This window comes from Biomphalaria glabrata, chromosome 13 (genome assembly GCF_947242115.1).
Source record: "Biomphalaria glabrata chromosome 13, xgBioGlab47.1, whole genome shotgun sequence".
Classification (NCBI taxonomy): domain Eukaryota; kingdom Metazoa; phylum Mollusca; class Gastropoda; family Planorbidae; genus Biomphalaria; species Biomphalaria glabrata.
The window spans coordinates 11,125,842-11,151,706 of record NC_074723.1 but is presented as its reverse complement, the minus strand read 5'-3'; the positions used below and the strand labels follow the sequence as shown (position 1 = coordinate 11,151,706).

Sequence of the window (25,865 nt, the reverse complement as noted above, 5' to 3'; positions counted from 1 at the left end):
AACTAATTGTCTAGTGAACCATTTGTTGGTGAATCAGTTGTAAGTGAACTCATTGTCTAGTGAACCATTTGCTGGTGAATCAGTTATAAGTGAACCCATTGTCTAGTGAACCATTTTGTTGGTGAATCTGTTATAAGTGAACTCATTGTCTAGTGAACCATTTGTTGGTGAATCAGTGATAAGTGAACCGATTGTCTAGTGAACCATTTTGTTGGTGAATCTGTTATAAGTGAACTCATTGTCTAGTGAACCATTTGTTGGTGAATCAGTTGTAAGTGAACCCATTGTCTAGTGAACCATTTGCTGGTGAATCAGTTATAAGTGAACCCATTGTCTAGTGAACCATTTGTTGATGAATCAGTTATAAGTGAACCCATTGTCTAGTGAACCATTTGTTGGTGAATCAGTTATAAGTGAACCCATTATCTAGAGAACCATTTGTTGGTGAATCAGTTATAAGTGAACCATTTGTTGGTGAATCAGTTATAAGTGAACCCATCATCTAGTGAACCATTTGTTGGTGAATCAGTTATAAGTGAACCCATTGTCTAGTGAACCATTTGTTGGTGAATCAGTTATAAGTGAACCCATTTTCAAGTGAACCATTTGCAAGTAACAAAATTGCCATTGAACCAGGTATCTCTCTACCATTTGTCATAAAACCCCTAAAAAAACACATTGAAAATGAGCATTATATGAAATATTTCAAAACTTAATAAAGGATGTTAATTAGTTTTTATTACTCAAAGTTGAAATCAGTTTTAATGCATAATGATCCTGCAAAAGTAGATGTGTGAATCTGCACTTAAGTACACATATCTTTCACTAACACTTTAGACATTTTATTTACTACAGAAAGATGACTAAAAAAAACCTATAAGGAAATAAGACCAACATAATGTTGTTTTAAACCAAGATATATGTAATTAAAACTAATACTTTTTGTTTCAAACTAAGATATATGTAAATTAAAACTAATACTTTTTGTTTCAAACTAAGATATATGTAAATTAAAACTAATACTTTGTCCAAAGTCTTGCGGAGAGCAGTTTTATCCTTCTCCAATCTCATAGTTGACCTTTCAATCTCACGTTTCTCATTCTCAATGCTGCCAAGGGTTCTGGAAAGAGAAGCGACTCTTTCCTGCAGAGCTTGTCTATCTGCACAGACTTTCTGAAGGCGCTGATTCAGTTCTTGCTCTGCTTCTTTCCTTTGTTCTAGAATCTAAGAAAGTTTAACAAATATTTGTGAACAACTAACAAAAGTAATAATATATATATATATGTCTCCTTCTGTCTCGGATAACAATGGATGCACCAAGATGAGTCACATGCTTTGGTTTCTTCCATGTTGTTTTAGCCGCTTTACAGCAGCACCTGAGTTTCCAAGGCCCATTTTTGGGCTTTAGATGAAGGGTTATGGGTGGCCCATGCGTCATGGTCCTTCTATCGACTTAGCTGATGTGATTCAAAAGAACACTTCGCCCTAAAAATGTTTTGTTACAATATATATAATATAATAAAATTATCCTTTCCTGTAGCTGATAAGAGATTCCTAAAATAAAATGAATATACATATTGTTGTTGACTTTGTCTAACAATGTGTAGATGTACATCCTTCCATCTATGTTAAGCTACCAATCTACTACTAGGTTTCAAGAAAAAGTGCTTTCCTCTAGTTTATACTTTGTTTCTTTCTTCTTGAATAAGAATGTGTTTTTTCTTCTTCTTGCCTTGTGCCTGTATGTTTTCAGGGCTTGATTGATTCTTTAAGTGTAGCTGAAAAGCATTTAAACCACTTAGCTACCTAACAAGAGGGTTTCAGTTCACATCCAGATTCAAGCTGTGTGGTGTTTGCTGACTATGCTTTACAAAAAAGTAATTTAAAAAATGTAAAAAAAAAATGCAAACAGCCAGACTAGAATATTCTTTGTTGGGACATTCATTTACAAATTAGTATGGCAACAATCATCTTCTTGGTGTCACTGTTCCTTATAGATGTTGTCAACTTTTGCAAGCTGTTCATTGCCATTGTTTAAATGAAAAATACTGGATTGATGGAGTGAAAATTAAACTACAAAAAGAATGTAGTAAGTTTCATCAAGCTTCCCACATAGTGTAACAGATTACCTGCCTAATATTTCCACATAGTGTAACAGATTACCTGCCTAATATTTCCACATAGTGTAACAGATTACCTGCCTAATATTTCCACATAGTGTAACAGATTACCTGCCTAATATTTCCACATAGTGTAACAGATTACCTGCCTAATATTTCCACATAGTGTAACAGATTACCTGCCTAATATTTCCACATAGTGTAACAGATTACCTGCCTAATATTTCCACATAGTGTAACAGATTACCTGCCTAATATTTCCACATAGTGTAACAGATTACCTGCCTAATATTTCCACATAGTGTAACAGATTACCTGCCTAATATTTCCACATAGTGTAACAGATTACCTGCCTAATATTTCCACATAGTGTAACAGATTACGTGCCTAATATTTCCACATAGTGTAACAGATTACCTGCCTAATATTTCCACATAGTGTAACAGATTGCCTGCCTAATATTTCCACATAGTGTAACAGATTACCTGCCTAATATTTCCACATAGTGTAACAGATTACCTGCCTAATATTTCCACATAGTGTAACAGATTACCTGCCTAATATTTCCACATAGTGTAACAGATTACGTGCCTAATATTTCCACATAGTGTAACAGATTACCTGCCTAATATTTCCACATAGTGTAACAGATTACCTGCCTAATATTTCCACATAGTGTAACAGATTACCTGCCTAATATTTCCACATAGTGTAACAGATTACCTGCCTAATATTTCCACATAGTGTAACAGATTACCTGCCTAATATTTCCACATCAATTTTCGGGATGTAAGCTTAAAAAAGCTAAAAAAAAAAAAAGTATTTGTTTCCTTCCTAAATATCCTTCATTCATGTAAAAGTCATAGCAATGTATTACAATATGTACTTACAGTATTGGACTGTCTAATCTGTCCTTCCAATTCAGAGCATCTAACTTCAGTAGCTGCCATATCATTCTGGATAGCTTGTAGTCGCTCTACCAGGTTGTGGTTCTGTTTCTTGGCTTCATTCACAGCTTGGCTGCAATAGAAAAAAAACAACATTAGACCAAGCAATGAACTCCTCATGACTCACCCACTAAACAGTCTTAACAACTCATATGTACATGTCTTCTTTCACTTTAAACAACACATCAGAAAACCATTATTTCTGCATTATTTGTAATTTACAAATTACTTAAATATTAAAAGCTATTTAGAAAAAGAATGCTAATTTAATTGAGTAACAAAAATTTTTTAGGGCCCTATGGTAGAGGATTAATCTGCTAAACAAAGATACCAGATTTGAATCCAGGTGGATGTTGGGATTTTTATTTTCAAACAGTTTTTTCTTTAAGATAAAGATTGTTACCACCATGGGATAATGGCAAACAAGAATTAAACTTGGGGCCACTAGTCTAAAGTGCATACCTTAAAACCCAAAAACACTCACAAAGAGTTTTGTTATAGACAGCAAAGGTAAATGGTTGCAGTGTTAACCACTTAATACCATTGTTAGCAAAAGGCCACATTGGTTCTACTGCAACTGTCCTTTGAATTTCTAGGTCTCAATGATAGATTTACTAAGACTTAATTAATTCTAAGCCTTTGACTAATCTTCCCAAACAGGATCATTATTTTATGTTCCTAATCACAAAGTTAAGTTCTGCATAGAAATCATCTGATCTTGTAGACTTTTATACATGATCTCAAACAAAAAAATAAAACTAATCCATTTGTATACTCCAGTATAAATTATGGGTGAATCAAAAGTCCCATCTTTAACATGTTAAAACTTCTGTGGATGAGAGGAGAAGTCATACTGGGTTGATTATATTATGATGGACAAATTTCCTTTATTCAATAAAACTGGAATGATAGATGTCTAACAATGTCAAGAGAAAAAAAAATATTTGAGATTACTATTTTAATCCAGTATCATCTATATTCTTCATTGCAAACCACGCCAACATTATTCTTTTGTTCTACTAATAATCCAGCCTACCGTGTAACATCTAGTCTCTCCTGAAGGACACGTCGGTCATGTTCACTGGATGTCAAGGCTCTCTGAAGTTTAGTCACTGTTTCCTCCAGATCATTGATCATGGCATTGCTGTCAGTCAAGGAGAGATTCAAAGCTTGCACCTAAATGGGAATAAAATTTATAACATTTAGTACTAATATAAAATGACCCTTAATGTGTTTGCACCTTGAAAGCCAATAAATGAAAAATATAATTAAGAAATTATACATTACATTTAACTTCCAAGAACAAAACCCCTTGAACAAAATCTATATTTATCTCTTTCTATAGCAAGCTATGTCCATAGACAGAACACTGTATGTAAAAAAAAAAAAGTTTTCTATTTAAATAATCGGGGGGGGGGGGGGGGGGGGGGGGGGGGGAAGAACAAAGAAAGGATTATGGTATAGAGTGAACTAAGTTGTTTTTGTTTTTTTAAACAAAATTTTAACTTTATAATTCAACCCAAAGTTCTCCACCAAAAAAAAAAAAATGTCTGCCTAAGCTATTCACCTTATCTTTACTCTGATGACCCTCTTCTTCTGTCTTAGCCAAGTTTGTATTTAGCCTATCAATTGTGAGTTGGAGACTTTGAGCCTTGGATTCCAAGTCTTGTATTTGTTTACTTAGACTTTCAGTGCGGTCTTGAAGAACCTATTTGTTGCATGAAGAGAAAACATATTTGTGAAAACATGCCTTTGAAAACAAATCTATGACACAGACTTCATTTGAATGTTTCAAATTTATGTCATGGAAACTTTAAAAAGTAAGCAATTTTCTTTCCAAATTACAACTCCTATTTATGGTGACCATGTAGCTAACAGTGGATGCACTAAATAGCCAGTCAAATGACAAACAGCTCATATTTATTCACAGCTGATTTCAGGGGACAGCATCTACTGTCAGTTTTGAGTAAAATTTATCATTTCTTTAGGGCTTGAACCTGAGATTTTCAGACCAGCAATGAAATACTTAGCCATGATCACATGTAGAGAAGAGATGCAGTAAAATCTGTTCAATTTGACAAGACTGCATTTACCTGCTCACCACATAAATAAATTCTTAGCTTGTCTCAAATTTAGAGAAATTACGAAGTAAAAAATTCTGTTATATGTAACAGGTCGACTATTACTTGTTCAAAACATAAACAAATGCTTAATACTCATTTGTAGAGAAGCTATGCATATGAAATCTGCATTCACTTGTTCAATGCATAAAACAATTGTTTAACTGTGCTCACATTTAAAGAAGTTATGCAGTAAAATCTGTTACACTTTATACGACTGTATCCCCTTATTCAGTACATAAAATAAGCTGTGATTAAATTCAATACAAGTGTTTATGTTACCTCCAAACAAAAGTACAGAGAAAAGTTGTCTTCACGAAATGACTTCATTGGGGTATCCATTAGTCTGGCTAGAAGCTTTCAGTTCAGGTAATAGAAACTAAACCTCACCTTCAACACTGTCAGCAGCATTAATTATTGAAAGATCAGAGAGAAAGGGGAGACAATACTAGTGGAATCGTTGACAGACAACTTCACAGAAATCAATACACCCTAGATCAATGGCTTGACTAAATCCTGCCAGTAGAAGGATGATTGGAACTGATCACAAGTTTTCACTCCTATCAAAGTGGAGTAATTTAACAACCAGATGCAAAAGAGTGATGCCATGTAGGTTTTCAAACATTTTTTTTTTAAATATTCCAAGTTGTAATGTTAAAAGAAAACTATTATCTTTTATTTAAAAAAAAATAATTTAAAAAGTCAATTTCTAGGAAACATTTTTTCTCATTATATTTAAAGTAATTGTTTCATAATTTTTTTTCTCTCTATTTTTCATCCCAAAAGGTCAATACATATTTTTAGGTCCTAAATGAGCTTTTGAATAAACTGAAGCTGTTTAAAGTCTATATGCTTGCCACACACAACATTTAGTCTTAACTATCGACTTTTATTTAATGGTTACTGGTTGACAGCACTTACCTGATTCTCTGTCTCTTTGTCATTCATGGCCATTCTTAGTCTTTGGAGTTCTCCCTCCAATGCTCGTCTGTTCAGCTCAGTCTTAGTGCATCTGTTCTCAGCCTCGTCTAAACAGATCCTTAGCTGTTTCTTATCTTCTTCTAGTTTGGACTCATTTTGCTTCAACTTGGAAATCTTTTCCTGTCATCAAATGATCATAGTAGTCATAATATTAACTTTTAATGAGTTTGTTTATTCTTAGACATGAAACAGATGAGAACAAATATAAAGAAATTGATGTAGGTCAACTGGTAATTGTAAAAAAAATATTTAATAACAAAAGATTCAACCTGTAAAAAAAGATACTTATGTTCAATTCTTCCTAATTTTCTTTTAGATCTTTGCGAAATAAAAAAATTAAATAAAAACTGGTTAAGAATTACATATGTTATATTCATTTACAAAATTGTTAACTAATGTTAAATAATCACCTTTCATTAAAAAAAAGTTTGGCAAATATACAAAGGTAGTGGAAGCTAACAAAAATTGTTCAAATTGATTGTATACAAAAAAGGGAATATCTGTGATAGTAATCTCTATTGAAAGGTAATAAAGACCTTAATAAATGCTTCAAAGGACCAATCTCTTGGACTTACTTGAAATTGTCTCTTTTCTGACTCAGCTGAAGCAATAGATCTCTCCAGATTGTTGACCTTGTCAGTCAAGGCTTTGCGCTCTCGCTCATTTCGGCGGATAGATTCTTCCTGTAGTACAAGAGCTGTCTGGGCGGATGCCAAGCGTCCATCAATGTCACGCTTACCTGACAAGAAATTTAAGATTAATTTTAATTGACCAGTATAAATTATTTAAATAAGTTTAAAAACATCGTTAAAGTTTTAACTGAACATAATACATTTTTTCCTACTCATTTTGGAGTTATAAGTTATATTATAAGTTATTAAGAAATGATATTCATAGACTTTTTTTTTAAAAGCTTCAACAACTTGTATAATTTAGCATTTGTGTAAAATTAAAAAGATAAATACAGTAGTAAAATGTTAAAAAAATAGTTAATAAATATTTAAAGAAGTTTTTAGAGGAAAGATAAAATACAAGGTAATCAAATAATGTGATCATGAAAAGAAAAAGACTGACATGTTAGACTAATTAATGTAGAGCATTGGCAAATTTTAAAAAATTTATAAATATATAACCATCTCATGCTGTATCACCCCTGAAGCTTAAACCAGTGTTTCTCAAACTTTTACTTTCAGCAACCCCCTTGAAGGAACAAAATTTCATTCACACGCTCCACAGTTTGAGAAATGCTGGCTTAAAATCACATAAAAAAAATATTTTTAACTCAATTGGATTTTCTTTTTTCTATGCTTTGGTGAAATGAACAATTGTGAAAAATGTGTGAAATAAACAAAAGCTACTCAATTTTAAACCATTCACTCATACATCATGCTTGAGCCTTGATAGTAAACAACTTCCAGTAACTTAAAAAAAAATTTTTTACAAGATTATTTCAACAAACTATTAACATACTGGCATTCACAAGCTACAAAGATTTGGAATTATCCTGTTAAAACAAAAAACTTAGTCTATTCTTTCTATTAATACAATCTCTTATCAAAAAGTTTGATCTGTGATGAGATTGAAGTGAAAAACAAGCAAAGAAACACCAAGTAAAACAGTGACATGCAAGGCAGCACAATCACTTAGACCTACCCACTCTGAAGTCCCATTAGCAATAAGAGCACACAGAACAAGAGGCATTAATCACTTTTATATAAAGACATAGTATGGTAATACATTTACAGTAAATGTTAACTGTACACATTAAAACTCAGCCAATACAGAGAGAATATTGGAAACAAGAAAAAAAATACTGAAATGTTGTTGAAAGGAAGGAGGATAATACTAAGTAGAAATATGCCTTTTATTTTCAAGTGTATTGGCTGATGGCAATCCCTTCTGTCCAAATATGCTTGACATTTTTGTACTAATTCCACTTTACTCATTTATTGCATAAGAAAAAACATTTATGTTACTATTGTAGGTTTTCTCCAACCTAAAGAAATGCTTGATCACTGACCCAATACACATTAAATGCATTTACCTTCTTCGGCTTCTCCAAGAGATTTTTGGAGTATCATCAGTCTATTGTCCACTCGTTCTCTCTCTTCTTCGATATCCTTCAGTTGAGTGGTCAAGCTTCGTATCTGAGATAAGGCATCGTCCTGCCAATAATTAAAAGCATAGACTATTGTTATTTAATTAGCCACATTCTTTGTTCCATATGCTAGACAAATTTGTACAATTGGTCTTTCTTCTCTAGTGCTATTAGAGCATGGAATGGGTTGCCTGAGCCAGCCAGGAAAACCAATGACTTGGCAAAGTTTAAGTCATTGGTCAACATGGACTAGATCCATGACGCGTAGGATGTAATCATCTTCTTTTTTTAAGTAATGCCTGTATTTTATAAGATAAGAAAATAATTATAATATCTTAAAGTCATTTTTGAAATAAATGATTTTTGATAAAATGTGGCACTTTTCTTTGTCTTTTTAGAACTCATATATTATTTTCAAGTTATTAGAAATTCTTCAATATCTTTAATAAAAAAAATAATTTTAACAAAGGAAGAAAAATAATCTTTTTAAGCTACTATTACAAAGTTTAAAAAAATGCTAAATAATATGTACCCTTTCTCTCTCAGCCGAAGCCAGCTGAGACATAAAGTCACGAAGAGCAACGCGTACAGCCTCAGGGTCAACATCGGAGCAGTCTAGACGGCCAGGGCTCATGCTTCTGCTTCTCAAGGGGCTTCCACTCCTGAGTGGTGAGCCAGTGCGTGGAATGGGGCTTCCTCTGCCCTCTGTGGTAGTTGCATAGGTGCTGTCAAAACCTGAAGCATTAACACACATTTTTAAAGTTAATTACAATGTCATATTTTAAAATCCAGCCCAGGGCTTATCATTCATTAAAAACAAATGTGGGAAACTTACCTTTGGTGGGGGATGTTGGTCTTGATCTTCTCGGTGAGGGACTGCGGGATCTGGACAGAAGTGGGCTCTTAGACCTAGGCATGTCCATACGGAAGCCAATGGTTCTACGTAGGCTGGAAACAATGCTGTTCAATTTGAACTCAACATCTCGCTTGGCGCCTTCTAGTCTGGCCAGAGCAGCCTCAAGAGCACTAACTCTTCCTTCAGCCCCACTTAATTTCAGCTGTTAGAGGAGAAAAAATAAATAAATAAAGTTATGATAATTAATTTAAAAAAAAATGAGTACAATATCAATATGGTGTAATAATAATGATGTATTGAATAGTAAATGCTGAATGATTATGTGATGTGTTATAGTAGTCATGTTTCCATTAACACTTTACATAGACACAAACATATCAAAGTTGCTAAATGAATAATGGAGTGTAGTGTTCAGTTTTTATTTACTCAAAATGTTAAAAATTGTAATTAGAAAAACATATTAAACAAAAAATTAACTCCTTCTTTCTAAAATAATTAAAAAAACAAAACAGACACACTGTACAAACAACCATCAGACAAAATATAACATGAAAGAAAGGACACTTTTTTTTCTTCCAGTTTTCTGATTACATTTGTAAATATTTATTCTACTATGCTGCAATTTTGTATTATTATTATTTTGGTATAATATTTGTTCACTTACTCTAAGTTCTCCAGCTTCAGCATTGGTATTGTCCAAGGCTATCTCCAGATTCCTCTTATTGTCTTCCAGTTTTCTCTCAGATCTGCGGCTGTCTTCCAGAGCCAGTTGATAGTCTTTCTCTTTCATCCTGGCCTCATCAATAAGTTCAGCCATCTTGCGCTGGAGGTTGGCCAAGTCTTTACGCAAAGCCTCACGGGAAGCTTCAGTTTCTACAACCTAAGAATTCCATGAATAACAGTGGCATTCAGTAGCCAATATATAAATACATTAAAGCTCCTTTATCAGAGAAAAAAATAGTTTATTTGTTTTTAATGTTGATATCCACTGTAACTGATTCTTTTCTCGTTTTTCTTCTTTCATTCCAAGTAACAGAATAGACATTTTTGTCCAAGTAACAGAATGGAAACATCTTTGTCTTAATGACTTTTTAATTTGTAATTGTTTGATTTGAGTAGGTCAAAGGTATATCTTTCAAGCAATAAATTTGGTGGCCCTAAATGAAATAAACACTTAAAAACAGTTAAAAAATACAACTTTGCAATTTATTAAAACCTGCTAGTGTCTATATCTAAATCACCAAAGTTCATGTATCCCAATTTTCGCAGTAGAGACAGAATTAGAATAGTAAACATGGAGTCATAGTGCTCAACTATGTTTGAGATCTGATCCAAGTTTCTCAGTTTTATTCTTAATTTGTTTTTTGGTCCTGAGGGAGGCCCTACCAATTGGAGGCCCTAGTCGGCTGACTAATTTGCCCTGTTTCAAGCAAGAGTCAAAGCCACCATTCATTTAAAACTCAGCTATTTTGCCAGAAAATAAGTGTATTTCAAACCAATGTTTTCCTAAATTCACTTAAGACAAATTGTGTATTTACTTAGCTGATAAATAGTGTTCCAATTAATAGCCTTGAATCATTACCTTCTGTTTCAGATCAAAAGATGTTTTCCTTGCTTCCTCTTCTTTTTCTTCATCTCTAGCTACTCTGACTTGCAGCTCCACAACTTCTTTGCCTAATTTGCTGCGCTCACCATCCAACATTTTGATCTAATTTATTACAAAAGACACACTCTATAAATATTACACATTAGTAAAATGGGTTTTACTTTTTTGGAAGAGTATGAAAAATTTTAAATTAAAAAATCTAAATTATCAAAATTATTATTAAAAGATAAATTGAATTTCTCTGGCTTCAGTTACAGAGGTCGGGTCACAAACAAAGAAATCCTATGCCAAACTGGCAGTCAAAAACTTAATGATGTTGTGACCGAGCGTATCATGAGGTTTGCTATTTCAATGAAACTACTCCCTGACAACACTAGATAGTCACTAAGAACTGAGTTAATATGGAAAAAAAAATTTTTTTCCAGATTTTTAATTAAGTGCCTTTTTTTTTATTGGACTACAATAAGTATAGTGTAAGCATAGTTAGGCACATCATAAAAAGGACCAATAGCTAATATGATAAGTTAAACAGATCTAAGAAAGTATGTACCTGTCTACGCAACTCCTGGAGCTCACGCCTGGCTTCGAGTCGAGCTTTTTCCACCTCACGTAGGTTGTTGCGCAGCTCAGCAGCTTCTTTCTGAATGCCAGCCTTCTGCTCATTAAGAACTGAAAACAACAGCACATAGTGAAAAAAATACAGATTTCAATATGCCGAAGTTGTTTTTCAGACAATTCAATAATATTCTTTGACATGAGTTCTTCCTCTTTATTTCCACAACCCTTCAAAAACATTTGCTAACAAATTGAAACTCAAGATGAGTAGAAAGAGCTTCAACATTTCATTTAGCCAATGAAACTTTAAAAAAAAGAAAAAAAACATGAACTATTTATAGTTAATAATCCATTGGGAATGTCCTTTTTTTAAACCATGTCTGCTCAAATGTCTGTCCTAATAAAACATAGGTTTCAAAGTTGACTACTATATTATAAATTTTACAGCAGAAAGTAACTGATAATTGTACAATTGTTGTATGGTAGAACATACCTATAAAACAAAAAATTAAATCCAGAAAATGATTTTTTTCTTAAAGAAATTATTTAAAATAGAAATCTCCAAAGCCAACGCTTATTCAGACAAATCTGTTGTATCCATAATTAGAAATAATTACTATAACAATCCTCTTTATTGAATAAATCTATTGATGATATGAACACATGTTGAATTTCAATATTCTGATGAAAATTACATTGCAACAGCTATGCTCCTCTGATAGTGAAAAAATTCTTAAGTCAATGTCAACATCTTATCTTATAAGATACAGACATTACTTCATAAAAGATATCTATATCTGTTTATTCTCATCAGAAATATCACACACTGTCAACTAAGATTCCTTTAAATCTAACACAGTCCACATTCTTTGGTTATACAAATATTTGTTTCATGTTTTTTTTTTCATTTTCATTCAATCTCCTGTCTGAACATGTCTCATTTGATTGAATGGTCTCCCCTTGAATGGGTTCATTGAGTGACAGAGGGACAAGAACTCAAGGGGACATTAATCTTTATGGTAGCAGACACCAAAAGTTTATACCCAGAGCTTAATGTCTTCAAATACTATTATCTGAAACCATGGAAGTGTGTCACCTTAGAGTGTAGATATAATTGTAACCAGACCTATCACTATCAGTACCCACCGAAAGAGTGAAATCAATATCATAACAAAGAAGCTCTACTGTGGTATAGAAATAGATCCAAACAACTCTTGGAAATGTTAATATAAAAATTCATTCATCAGATTGAAAAGAAATTAAAAAAAAAAAAAAAACTAAAACAAAGCAAAACTTTTGGCCATCATAATTCATTTACTAATGAAACAAGATTCACAGATATATTTTTAAATCAAGTAGTTGTATTTTTAAATCATAAACTAAATCAAATTTTACCCCTCCCCAAAATAAATTCAATATTCAATAAAGTTTTAGTAGTAAACAGACACCATCAGCCTATTTCACAGCTAGTACATCACCAACAAGTTACCCTATTTCTACATTACTACAGCATCATAAATAAAACGATTTAAATATATGTATATATTTTTGTATCATGCAAATTTTAAAAAATAAATAAACAGGAAATGTATAAGAATGAGTGCTCTGATCTTTTCTAGAATGTGTGTGAATTTTGTTCGTATTTGCATCTATATTGTTATTGTACAGTAATTATGCTGAGGTTGTCAATTGTAGTCAAACTGAATTACCATTTGATTGGATCAATAAAAAATTATCTTATCTTATCTAAAATATATTTTCAACTAAGCACCAAAACTATATGTATATAACATGTATGGATAAGGTAATGGTAAAGCACCTAAATAGAATAGCCTTTAAAACTGTTTTATATAAAGTAAATTGGAACTCAAATCAAATTTGCGCTTATGTGATACAGAGTTTTTAAAAAAGTTTTACTTAAGAAGAAAATGATTGCTCTTCATAGACTACTACATTAATTACATTGAGAGATTTACTTTGTTACACATTATAAAGAACACATTTTTTTTACCCTGCCTGTCAGTTTATCTCCTTTCGATACATTTTTGTCTAATAGTTATATTTTAAAAATATGTTTCCATCCAATTTTTACAATAGCATACATTATTTTATAATTATGTCATGTGACAGTAACAAGTGGTTTCCTAAGCACTAATCAACATCACAAAAAAATGAACAGCTTTTTTAAAAAATATTAAATCCATGGAGACTACGCTCAATTTGTAATGAATTCTTTAGTTGACTCTTCCTTCTAGATAACTCACCTCCAATTCTCTGTTTTGCTTCCTGGATGAGGCGTCCCATCTCTGACTTGTCAGACTCTAGTTTCTTCACTTTGTTCCTCAGGTCATCTGCTGTCTTGCTGATCAGCTCCTTCTCTCTGGTCTCCTCACCTACTGCCCTCTTGGTGTCAATAATTTCACGGCGTAGCAGTTCTTTGGTTTCTTCAGCTGAGCACAGACATTCACAAACAATATTTTTAATAAATTTTTTTTTACTCTTGATTTGAAAAAAAAGTATAGACTTTATATTTTATTTCATTTAGAGTAAATTATTTTTATTCAAAGGAAATAGAACTTAAATCAGATTTAATTTGAGCAAGAAAAAAACATTTTTTTCTGTATTTGTCTATGAATTTAAAGTACTAAATAATTTGTAAATGAAGATAGGAAAAAAAAAAAAACAACTGAAGTTCCTTCCTAAAACATAAAAATTATCTTCCAAACTGCTTAAATAAATATTGTTGCATAATTCAAACCTTCTCTGATAGCTCTATTGGCATCTATGAGATCCCTTCTGATGGCATCTCTGGTCTCCTCTACCAACTTAAGTTGTGTTTTCAGTTCAGCCACCTCTCTCAGAAGGCCTTCTCTCTGTCGGACAAGTTCTCTAATCTGTGCAGTCAGTTCTTTGACCTCTCTCTCATGGGCTTCACTAAACAAAAAATGTTAAACAGGAAAATTATTTATAATTCAGCTAAAAAATATTAAATTTTTTTTTCTAAATATAATAAATACATGTATTCCTAAAAATATAGCTTGTCCCAGAAAAGAACACTAAAGTATTGTTATACAATCAACCAGGATAACAATTTGTGTTAAGAGATATAATTATGATTGAGGCAATAGCAAAACATACGTGGTCTCCTCAAACTGAGATCTGAAGCTCTTGAGTTCACTCTGCAGGTTGTTGATGGCATTTCTGTCCTGCTCATGTTGTGTCTGAGATTCACGTTTCAAACGTTCATATTCAACATTCAGGTGGGTGAGTTCTCCAGTCAACACCATGTTCTTCTCTTGGACTAGTCCTTTCTCTTGTTCTAGAAGGGCAATCACCTACAATGAAAGAATGTCTCTCAGCATCAATATGACCAAGTATATGTAGGCTGACAAGTTTCTTAAAATAGTTTGAAAAATAAAAGTAAGGTTTCTTAATAGCCCTAAGACTTATACAATTTACTTTTTTCTTTCTTAAGCCAAAGATTAAAGTGGAACTGGTTTGGTCATAATGTCAAAAATCACTCATTATCAAAAGTACAGTGGAGGGTACATGAAGAAAGGGTCGTCCAAAAGAAAGCTGGCTGGATAACATAAAAGAATGGACCAGCCTCTCTCTTGATATCCTGCTAAGAACATCTGCTGATCAGGAAAAGTGGAGGGATTTAGTTACATGAACTGTCACAGAACCCTTATGACAAAAGTCAAGGGACATATGATGACCACAATGAATCAGATTTTAGGAAATAAAAGACCAAGTGGTAATTTTACTAATGAGCCAAGTATTATTTAGTTTGAATCTTACTGTAAGCTAGAATTTATTCAGGATATGCAAAAATAGTTGTTCAATGGGAAAGATATAAACTGTAGTATCTGTCACTACTTGACCTTTAAAAATTGCATCTAAAAGTAAGGCCAAAAAAAGTTGAAGATGAAAAAGAAATATCAAGAACATTTTTGGTCTCCAGTTCATTCCTTCCATCTGAACAGCTGTGTGAATGTTTTGATGTCTGTTTTGTTTTACCTGCTGCTTATCATTTTCAGCCATCAGGAGAGCATCATCTCTGTCTCTCTGGAGCAACGCCAGCTCTTCTAGCAGCTCCTCTTTCTGCTTCTCTGCACTGCTGGTCAAATCTTCTTTCTCCACAGCGTGCTGGTGAACCAGACGGTCTCTCTCAGAATCAAATTCTGTTCTTTGGTTATCCTGAAGATTGAAATTTAGTTATGCAAAGAGCTTCTAGATTGATGTTGAGATTCAGTTTTCAAATAAGCCTTTTCATTTAATCTAATCAGAATGGCATTTTTATTTTTCTAAAAAGGTAGAGAAACCAAAATCATCACCGCTAAGACAATTTTCATATTTTTGTTCAAATTTGTTTTATTATTAATATTTTAAGAATTTTTTTTTTTTAAATTGATTGCCATGAAGAACTAAAATTCTCATGTAAAAACATTAAATATATTTATACATAGGAATACTAAGTTTCTGTAATTATACAAAATGCTACAGTATGAGGCAGGAAAAAGTTTGTTTGTACTTGAATAAATGAATGCAACTTAAACTAAATATTAAATTATAACAATTTGCCCTAAATTCCTCTCATGCATTTATGTTTAAAATATTTACCAGCATTTCTTTTGCAATTTTTATTTAATTTTAAAAAAATATTTTGTTAGATAAATAAGAATGTTAAATTAAACAAAAATAATAATGAAATATGGATAATTCCATTGCCATTTCATTTGTATATTACCAAACATTATTTTACGACTGCAGTCTGCAATATTTATATTATTGAATTCAATACGTGGAATTAGATGACATGTTCCTAGTCAGATTAATGAGGTATGTACTGACAAAGCCCTCTGCTCTTCCCTATACTAACCCTCTCCTGAGTCAGTCTCTCCACATCTTCCTCATGGGCCTGTTTCTCCTGGGTCAAGGCCAACTGTGAGTCTCTTTCTAGCTGTTGGATTCTTTGGTTCAGGTTGGCCTTGGCAAATTCAAAACGTTCATAATCTGTCAGTTTTTCTTTCTCCAGCCTGGCAACCTCAGCTAAAGTCAAATTTAAAGTTTCATGTCACATTGATATAAAATACTTTTTAATGAGACTTAAATGATTGACTAACACTATATTATTCCATATCTTTAATCATCATTTAGAATTGTTCAGCTATCTGTCATTCACCTATATGCTCTATAAAGACCAGCTTAGGTGCCAACTTATTTTAACTGACAAAGAAAAGAGCACCTGGCAACAGGCAGCTTCTGAACAAGAAATCTGGAGATTTCTTACAAAGGCTGTGGGGATACAAATTTGAGACCAAAAGAAAATCCACTACAGAGGACAGGTGTAGATGTCAAAAAGAGAACCTAAATCAATCACTGGATGCACTGGAAGAGGCAAAATATGAAGGTGGCAGCTGTGGCTGCCTAAAAACTATGTGATATACTGCACTCATTAATCTTCAGACTCAAATAAAGGCCTTATTATGTGCTCAATAGCTCAAACTGATCTTATTTGCCTATTGCTCAATTTAGTTTATGGTGGATGAAAAAATATTATAGTGTTCCAGTATCAGTAAAAGGACTGACAATGGAATATGTAAACATCAGAAACTTAACCAAAGAATAAATGGCTGAAATAAAAACAAAAAAAAAAGGTTAAGTAACACTGGTCTTAGTTGCAAAGCACAAAAACTAAAGCAGAAGTATTACTTCAGTTTGTACCTTCAGTTCTTAAAAACAACATAAATTTATTTGAACACTTACATTGAAGATTCTCTTTCTTGACTATCAGCTCTTGGTTCTCTCCCTCTAGCTGACCTTTTCTCACTTCCAGCTCCCTGATTTGCTGTTGGGCTTCATAAAGAGCACTCTCCAAGCTGTCCTTATCTGCAGCATAGGCTGAGATGATCTCACTCTGTTGCCTGTTCTCTCTCTCACACGCTGTCACCTATAAAAGTAATGGCATTGCAACAGACATTAACATTTTGTTGTTTTCCTAAAGTAATCAAGATATCAATACATACAGCTCATTCCCAGTCAAACTGTCCATCTGATATCACTATAACCAGCCTAGTCAACAATAATCAAACAAAAAACCTTAAGAGAATATAATTCTTTTTCTTTCTATAAATAATAAACACACTTTTTGTATACATCTAGATCGGAAGGACACAAAGCAAAACAGGCTGCTATCTATCTAAAGCCATTAAATATTGATCTAGCCTGACTCAAAAGATATTATTTTACTAGACCCATCTTCCCTCATGGAAAGAAAAAAAATCTATTTTGTACCCCAAAAAAACCCATTCAAATAAAACAAGTAAGAAAAAAAAAGGAATTAATTGTTATATTCTTTAGTTATTTAGACAAAGAAAAAAAAAACTAGCAAAAAGAGTCTGAGAGAGGAAGAGAGCCAACTCTCACCTGTACAACAAGCTCTCCTTTGTCCTGAGTTAGAATCTCTTTGTCTTTGATCAGACGCTCCACTACCACCTGGATCTTATCTACATCTCTTCTAGAGTTCAACAACTCCTCAGCCAAGGCATGCTTCTGTCTTGACAACTGTCAAAGTAAACACATTGACACTACAACATATTTGTAACAGAATCAACCATGTAACAATGTCAATAAATGTATCAGTTTTAACACATACCATTTAAAAAAAAAAAAAAAAAAAAAAGAAATACATTAGTGAATTTATAAAAAATACTTTGCAAGAATGATTTTCACTTATTCACTAGACATGACTTGAAGAGACAATGGATCAAAGAGTGAAGGAATAAAAAGAAAAGCCAAGATGAGCACGTTTGTAATGCTTGAGTCTGTTCATAGGAATCAATCCAGAGATCATATTGATTTTTATTATTGATCTCACTATCTGTGATCAGGGAACAAAAGAGTTTGACCCCATTCTTTCATTTGTCAAGAAACAGGAAGCCATAAAACTAAGCAACAAGAGTTTAATTTTATTGTATGTCTGCTAGCAAATGTCTGTTTCATTGTATCCATGGATTCTTGTTAAATGAAACTGTCCTTACAGACTCACCAAACATCCTAGAAAGATTGTTGATAGCTTAATAAAAAGTAATTACACACAAAGAAGAATGCATTCGTTTTTTCAAATTTCTTTCAACATTACTATCACAGACCATACAAAAAAAAACAACAAAAAAAACAACAACTTTATTTTTGTACTTACCATATTGAGCTGGGCAATGATCTCTTGCTTATCTTTCGTCAGTTGGACAATTTCATCTTCTAGTTGCTGTCTGGTCAGTTCTGACAACTCTAAAGTGTGGTTCAGACCTTTGAAAAGCAGCAAACAATCAGAAGAAAAGAATTTCAAAACTACAATGCCAAATCTACTAGTAATTTAGCCTCTTTGTAGTTCAAAACTGTTTTAAAAAAAAAAAGCTAATTTGATGTTACTTGAGTGAAGTGTCTTAGACTAAAGATAAAATTAAAAACAAAAAAAACAACAACAGATTATTAATAAACAAGCTTGATATAATGAGATTTGATTGCATATACATATAAATAGGCCTGACCATGTTTCTCTGTATCCAGATCCATTTTTTCCTGCTCCACTCTTACAAGCTCCTCTCTGATGCCACACTTCTCTTGCTCCAAGGCAGACTTCTCCCCATACAGTGAGGCTTTCTCAGCCTCAAGCTAAACAGCCCAAATTGTTTTGCATTAGCATACAATTATTGTGCAATATTTTCAATGAAATCTATAATAATTTAGACATAGAACCTGATAAGATTGCATGTGAATCTTTTTTTTATCAATCAAGCAGCCAAAGCACACATTTTTTTTTCTTTACTCAGTTTTTAACTATAAATAATGAGTCTTATGAGTGATTAAACAGTTGTAGAATGATTACAATATAATACGCTGAATAAAAATGTGCAAGCAAAGACCTGAAGAATAATTCTGTTGAGTTCAATCTTGTCCTGACCCAGTCCTTCATTTAGAGCTTGCAGTTTCAGCAGAGCATCTCTGAGTGTGGCCTCGTCAGTCTTCAGTTTGTTGATCTCCACTTCTATCTCAGCCTTCTGTACTTCAGACCTAGACAGGGAATCACCTGCACAACACAATGATTGAAACATTCTTTAAAGCTGAAAGTCAAATTTTTGTAAGGCTTTACTCTTTAGGAAATAAATATACCTAATGCTAAGACTTTGACTTAAAAACACCAATACATGTTTTTAATATTCTGAGTGTTTTTCAATCTACCAAAAACTACATATTGTTATCACCCATTAAAATTATTTATTCAATAAAAGGAAATGTGATTTCATTGAAATGTACATGAACTGTGCAAAACATTCATTATTTTGTTTTTACCAAGAATTGCAGAAGCATAACATTTTTTTCAATGCTGCTTCTTTAAAAAGGAACAATCTGCAAGGGCTAGAGTAAGACTCTCTCCCACTGAACATGACAGTAAAACTCACCTAGCTCTTTGTTTTGTGCATCTAACACTTCTTTATCTAGCAGGGCTCTGTTGAGAGCTTCCTTGGTGGCCACCAGCTCTTCCCTGACGGATGAGATTTTCTGCTCAAGTTGTTCTATCACTTTTTGACTGAAACCACAAAAATGGACATTTTGATAATTAAAAACTTTTTCATTGATCAAGGATCCTGTTTAAAAGATCGTTATCGCTTAACATTGTTAGGTTTGAATGGGATACTTTACTTTTTTATTAAACATGTTTCAAGGGTTGTTATCACTTTAATGTTCTTTTTTTTTTAAATAATCAATGGTAGACAAAACAGAAAACACATTTTGAAGAAAGACTTCACAGAAATTAAGCTTCATAATTTTCATTTTATTTTAATACTCACTCTTATTGACTGAGTGGCAAGGTAAAAATATTTTTAAAGACTTTTTGTCTTTCCCATTAATGATTGTTTTATATCCTACATTAAAGCTAATTAAAGTATTTCAATTTTTATAATATAATATAATATATATATATATTGATATAGGTCAGTGGTCTTTCATTTTATAAAAAAAATGTTTATACTCTGGTTTAAATTAATAGATTTGGAAAATATAAATGTAGATCTCTTACCATCTCTCATTCTCTTTGACCTGACGATCTTTATCTTTTATGATATCTTCCTTGTCATCTTCCAAGTTGTCTCTGGTCCTTTGGAGCTCACCATTGGCAGACTTAAGCCTCTCGTTCTCTTTCTGTAGCTCTTCAATCTGAGAGTTCAACTCAAGGCGGACACGCTCCAATTGAGATTTCTCCGTTCCAGTCTGGCTGAGGGCAGTCTTAATGCGGTCTCTGTCCCGGGATGAGTCTTCCTTCTCCCTGCGACTATAAAAAACAACAACACATAGGCAAGCGCTCTTTGTCTATTATGTCTCTTTAAACAAACAAATACATGAAAAGTGGTTTCTGAATTACAAAACATGGACTTTTAGCTCATAGAAACAAATAAAGAAGTGAATTTAAAAAATGCTCAGATTTAAAACATACACAATGTCTAGATCCTCCTTCAGATTCAAGATAATAATCTCCATTCTCTTTTTCTCATTCACAACATCTTCTATGGTCTTCTTAAGTGACACTGATTGGTCTCGGCTTGAATTTAGTTTGGCCTTTAACTCTGAAACCTAAAGGGATAAAAAAATGGTAGTAGATAATATTTTTTTTTAAATATTTTTTTAAATAAGAAATGTTATCAAATAACTTTGTTTTCACTCTGTTATATATTTTCAAAAAATATTATAATAAAACAATGAAACATATTTATAATAAGAAAAAAAATGAAAAAACCTGCAATTGGCGCTTATTAAGGGCTGCCTGAACAGCTGAAAATGTGGCATCAGCGAAAGCAGGGGATCTGGAGAAACATAAGATATGAATCTACTCTTCAAGTGTACAAACACGCACACACAAATTAAAGAAATAAAACTATCAATTAACTGTGCTGCTAACACATAATAAAGTAATTTACATGTATTCAAACACTGACCTAGATCTAGTTTTAGGTGAAGGAGAACGGTGCGGTGACCTCAGGCGACCATAAGGTGACCTGGACCTGGTAGGCGAGACTGAGGATGTTCTGAAAGATGGAGATGCTGTTCTTCTTGGAGCAACATTCTCTTCATCTTCTGCACCCTGGTCAGCATCATTGATAACAGCTTCAGCAATGTTGCGGAGAGCCCAATGTAGAGCCTCAGTTTCTTCCCGGACCTAAAATAGACATCGCAATGAGTGTTACTGTTGCTCAAGTTGGCAATACAATAAAAATAAATAGTCAGACCAATATGAAGCGACCTATATTCAAAAAGCCATGGACCTATCACAAGGTCCTCAGGGCTTGCAAAGACCTTCCTTCAGGGAACAGAACCAGGAAAAAGCTAAAGAAGGCAGGTGTTACAATTATGTGTATTTATGTTTATGTATGTTGTGTATGTGTTTGTTTACTTGTCTCTCGTTCTACTGTTCAGTATGTTCACGTGCTCACATGTTTTTCTCAAGTATGTTATCAGTGTGTATTAAAGTCTCTTGTTAGTTTTATCAATTTCTTGTCATGTCAATAAAATGGAGTTGTAACTTAAACAGCAGTGTTGTTTTTACATCCTAATCGATAATATAACAGCAGGCAATGAAAGCGATGGGAAGACAATATTAAAGAATGGTTGGGCCAGTCATTGAAGAGAAGAGTTTTTATCCAAGGCAAAAGAAAGAGAGGAATGGAGAAACATGATCGACAGATCTTGTATGGTGGCCCAAAGGTCTAACAGATAAAGGGATAGGTGAAGATATTCAAAAAGAAAGCTCAACATTTCAGTAAATAGTCCATCCATGAGTTTCTAAAGCTTGCAGAAACAAAACATTAGAGTAGTTTAACTTGAAGATTTTATCTTATACCACTAGGTTTGATTGTCAAAGACATTTCTTAACACAAGGACTACATATGGTGGCGTAAGATGTTATTTGTAAAATAACCTGAAATTTAAAAAAAAACAACAAATTATAAGTTTAAATATTAAAAGTCACATGCACAGACCTGTCTGGCTGTGTCAGTTTCTTGTATTTCCACTACTTTCTCTGACTGGACAAGAGATTTTTGGATCAGAACAATGGCTTTTTCTTTCTCTTCCAGCTGAATATTCAATCTCTCATTCTTCATGGTCAGCTCATTAATCCTATAATTTTAACAATATCTTTCTTTACATTTTGAAATGAACTAAAAAACTTATAAACTTCTCAAATTTTCAGAAAATAAAAATGTAAACAATAGTTAGAAAAAAAAAAGTTTTTAATACTAAAATATTAGTCTTCCACCATAACCCTACACAGAATAGATTTTTTTGGGTAACTCACTTGTCCTGCAAATCATGGACCTCTCTAAGTTTATCTCTCAACTGGGACTCGATGGAAATCTTTTCACTGCGCTCCTTTTCAAGGCTCACCTAGTAAGTGAACAAAAAAAATAATAATCCTCAAGAACCATTGAAATGTGAAGTAGTTCTCAAACTTCAAAGGACCAAAAAAAAAAGTCACTATCAAAGTGTGGGTTGATTTAGAAAGGCTTCAACAAATACATGATTAAATCACAGCTATGGAAGAACTCCTCAAAACTCTAAATGTTTATCAAGCAATTCTTGACACTTGCTCTGGATTTAAGGGGAAAAAAAGCCTAAAAATGTAGTCATAATAAAAGAGCTATTAACTATTTCTTATATTATTATACAAATATTAAATATAATATAATTTTTTTTGTTAAAAGTCAAAAGCAATGACCTACCTGACAATGGGCATCACCAGTTCTCAAGTGGGCACTCACGTTAAGACAAGCTGAATGCATGGTGCGTGCAGCCTTTTGGACTTCACCCTTAACCCCAGCAAGGTCACGCTCAGTAGCAATCTTCATTTCTCCAAACTGACGTCGGAAGGCCACCACAGCTCTCCAGAGTGACAGGAGACGAGAGTGTTCAGAGTTAAAGTACTCATTGAAGTTCTACAATGTTGTAGGAATGTACAAAAAAATGACATTGTGAATTGAATTTAAATGTAGTCTAACTGTGCTATAATAATAATAATGAACCTTACTGATTATATGTCTATATCTATTTATCTTACATATGGATAACAATAAGTGAAGGAGAATGATGTAGTATATGGATAGCAATAATAATAACATCTTATATATGGATAACAATAAAATCAACTGAAATGAATTCCTCTAAATCCTTAGAAAAAAACAATAATTTAATAAGTTAAGCACAAAACCTGAATCATATTCACTTCAAAGTCAACTTCCATTAAGTTCAAAAAAATCTTGTAGTTTTCTCTCTAAAGCATTGAAGACATGTTTGATAAGAATTGTACAGTAAGAAATCATGAACTCTGACCTTTTCCTCTGATCTCCATTCCATTTCCTTAGCCTCCAGCTCTTCCCTTGCAGTTTGCCAGTCTTGGGTCAGCTTGTGAATGTCCAGGGTCAGTTGTTGGTTGGTAGCAGTGGCCTGGTCAAGCTGTTCTCTTAGCATGGTGTTCACATGCTCCAGTCCATTACACCTACGTTGTATGATATAAGGTTATGTATGAACTCATAGCAAATAAACATTAATAGCTGTACTAATGCATACCTAAAGACCATATGATATATTTCTATCAACATCAAATAACTTTTATTAATAGCTAACTATTTATAGATATAGATATTTTTTATTTTTTTTTAGAACATTCTTTAGAATCTTTTCTACAAAGCAAAGAGTTATGATATTTAAAGAAAATTAATTATATTGGTTGGATATTTTATAGCAGAATTATAAGATTAACATTACAAGTCGTATATTTATAAATAAAAACTGAAATCCTATTTTCTGTATAAAGAAGTAAGTAGCTTGTGGTACAAAGTCTACATCCCTAGTACACAAATACAGGCAGAACTACTACCTCTGTCTCTCCTCCTCTAACTGGATGAGAACTGAGTCAATATTATCTGCTGCCTCTGACTCAATCAGCTTGTATCTACTTTCAGTTGAGTTCTACAAACAAAATATAAAATAGAAACTACTAATACAATGGAGGCAAATAAAAGCTTAACCAAACAATTTCAAAAGCCAAATAGGTAACAACAACAACATAAAAAAACAAGCAAAAATGTTTGCTGTGGTCAGCTTTTAAAAAATATTTTTTAAAAGTTGAAATTGTTTATTTTCCTGATTTAAGTTTTAAAGTTTTAAGCAAAAAGAATAAGTAAAAAAAAAATCATTAAAAAAAGCTTGTATTATTTGTTATCCTGTTAGTATAAACTCAGTAATTATTATTCTTTTTTTTTTTATTCCCAAGCTTGTGATTATCCAATGTATATGAAAAACTAAATGGGTCAGATTTCAATTTGTAAAGCAATTTCTGTCAACTCCCTTTACTTTTTTTTATACAGTTCAGTTTCAAATACAGCTTTAATATTTGGATAAATTTTGATAATGTAAATGATTCTAAATAGCTGAGACTGAATGCTCTTTGTAAAAATGGGTTGGAGAAAATACAGGCTACAGAAACTGTTACAGGGGGAGCAAACCCCAATCAATTTTTCCAAGGAAAGTCAAAAAGAATAGAAGGAAGAAACATAATTAAATTGTTGCATAGATAAAACAAACAAACAAGAGGTAACAGCAGAAAAAGTTTTTTTTAATGATTTCCATAAGGTAATAATTTAAAGATTTTATAAACAAAACCTTTTCTTTCTGTAACATTATCATTGGTGTATGTATTTTAAAGATTTGTTTAAAAACATACACTTCAGTTTATCAAAACAAGTGGCCACATAAACTAGGTAAATCAAACAAATGGTCATAGAAGCGTGCTTAAATCAAACAAGCAGCCACGTATTACTAGCTATCTATATCATAAAGACTGTTTGTGCTTCAAGATAGGATATAATGTTATCAGCTCATAAACTTTAAGCAAGCCATATGGAATATTGTATAGATCTGTTGTCAGCAGTTTGCATGATAAATGACATGCTCTGATCCATTCAAAAACACTCTACAGTACTCTATGATCCTTGGTTTCAGCCCCTGTGACAAATGATCTTATACCTGTATACTTAAACACAAACTCCACGAGTCTCAGATAGACAAAAGATACATAGGTAAGTACTTTACATAATTCACAGTGCTGCTTGGGAGTGCTACTTTATATGGAAAATAGTTTCCAAAACTTATCAACACTTATTATCAATGCCATATATTTCATGTGAGTCTTATAGGACACAGCCCCCTCCCCTCCTAGTCTCAAGAGAACACAACACCACCCATGCCAGTCTCAGAGGATACAGTCCCCCTACCCAGACTCAGAGGATAATCTCCCCACTCAGCTTCAGAGAAAACAGCTCCCCCCCTCCCCAGAACTCAGTCTTAGAAGACTATCTCAGAGGACAGTCCTCCACCTTACCTTACAGTACCACAGAAAACAGTCCTCCCCAATCAAGTTTTAGAGGACACAGCCCCGCCTTTTTAAAACAAAAATATTAATTATAACCTTTTTTTTTAAAACATTTCTTTTTCCCAGCAATTTGAGCAATAAAGTGCATAACCAA

General features: G+C 32.9%; 1 protein-coding gene across 8 annotated transcripts in view; it reads right to left on the bottom strand.

Moving 5' to 3' along the window:
* Positions 1–25,865, bottom strand: part of LOC106067583 (rootletin-like) — an 80,533-nt gene that overhangs the window by 5,835 nt on the left and 48,833 nt on the right. For all 8 annotated transcript variants that reach the window (XM_056008194.1, XM_056008199.1, XM_056008201.1 and 5 more), the window contains 32 exons: positions 24,218–24,309; positions 23,671–23,836; positions 23,064–23,276; positions 22,640–22,728; positions 22,323–22,461; positions 21,282–21,502; positions 21,083–21,149; positions 20,783–20,919; positions 20,369–20,620; positions 19,749–19,876; positions 19,212–19,375; positions 18,837–18,960; positions 18,488–18,594; positions 17,713–17,850; positions 17,053–17,236; positions 16,166–16,335; positions 15,304–15,483; positions 14,422–14,618; positions 14,042–14,217; positions 13,548–13,733; positions 11,279–11,397; positions 10,705–10,830; positions 9,787–10,002; positions 9,102–9,324; positions 8,799–9,001; positions 8,213–8,333; positions 6,744–6,907; positions 6,109–6,288; positions 4,635–4,775; positions 4,104–4,243; positions 3,011–3,140; positions 1,024–1,224 (listed from right to left, as the gene is read on the bottom strand). In XM_056008194.1, coding sequence (XP_055864169.1) covers positions 1,024–1,224; positions 3,011–3,140; positions 4,104–4,243; positions 4,635–4,775; positions 6,109–6,288; positions 6,744–6,907; positions 8,213–8,333; positions 8,799–9,001; positions 9,102–9,324; positions 9,787–10,002; positions 10,705–10,830; positions 11,279–11,397; positions 13,548–13,733; positions 14,042–14,217; positions 14,422–14,618; positions 15,304–15,483; positions 16,166–16,335; positions 17,053–17,236; positions 17,713–17,850; positions 18,488–18,594; positions 18,837–18,960; positions 19,212–19,375; positions 19,749–19,876; positions 20,369–20,620; positions 20,783–20,919; positions 21,083–21,149; positions 21,282–21,502; positions 22,323–22,461; positions 22,640–22,728; positions 23,064–23,276; positions 23,671–23,836; positions 24,218–24,309 — 5,094 coding nt within the window. The remainder of the gene's footprint in view (positions 1–1,023; positions 1,225–3,010; positions 3,141–4,103; positions 4,244–4,634; positions 4,776–6,108; positions 6,289–6,743; positions 6,908–8,212; positions 8,334–8,798; positions 9,002–9,101; positions 9,325–9,786; positions 10,003–10,704; positions 10,831–11,278; positions 11,398–13,547; positions 13,734–14,041; positions 14,218–14,421; positions 14,619–15,303; positions 15,484–16,165; positions 16,336–17,052; positions 17,237–17,712; positions 17,851–18,487; positions 18,595–18,836; positions 18,961–19,211; positions 19,376–19,748; positions 19,877–20,368; positions 20,621–20,782; positions 20,920–21,082; positions 21,150–21,281; positions 21,503–22,322; positions 22,462–22,639; positions 22,729–23,063; positions 23,277–23,670; positions 23,837–24,217; positions 24,310–25,865) is intronic.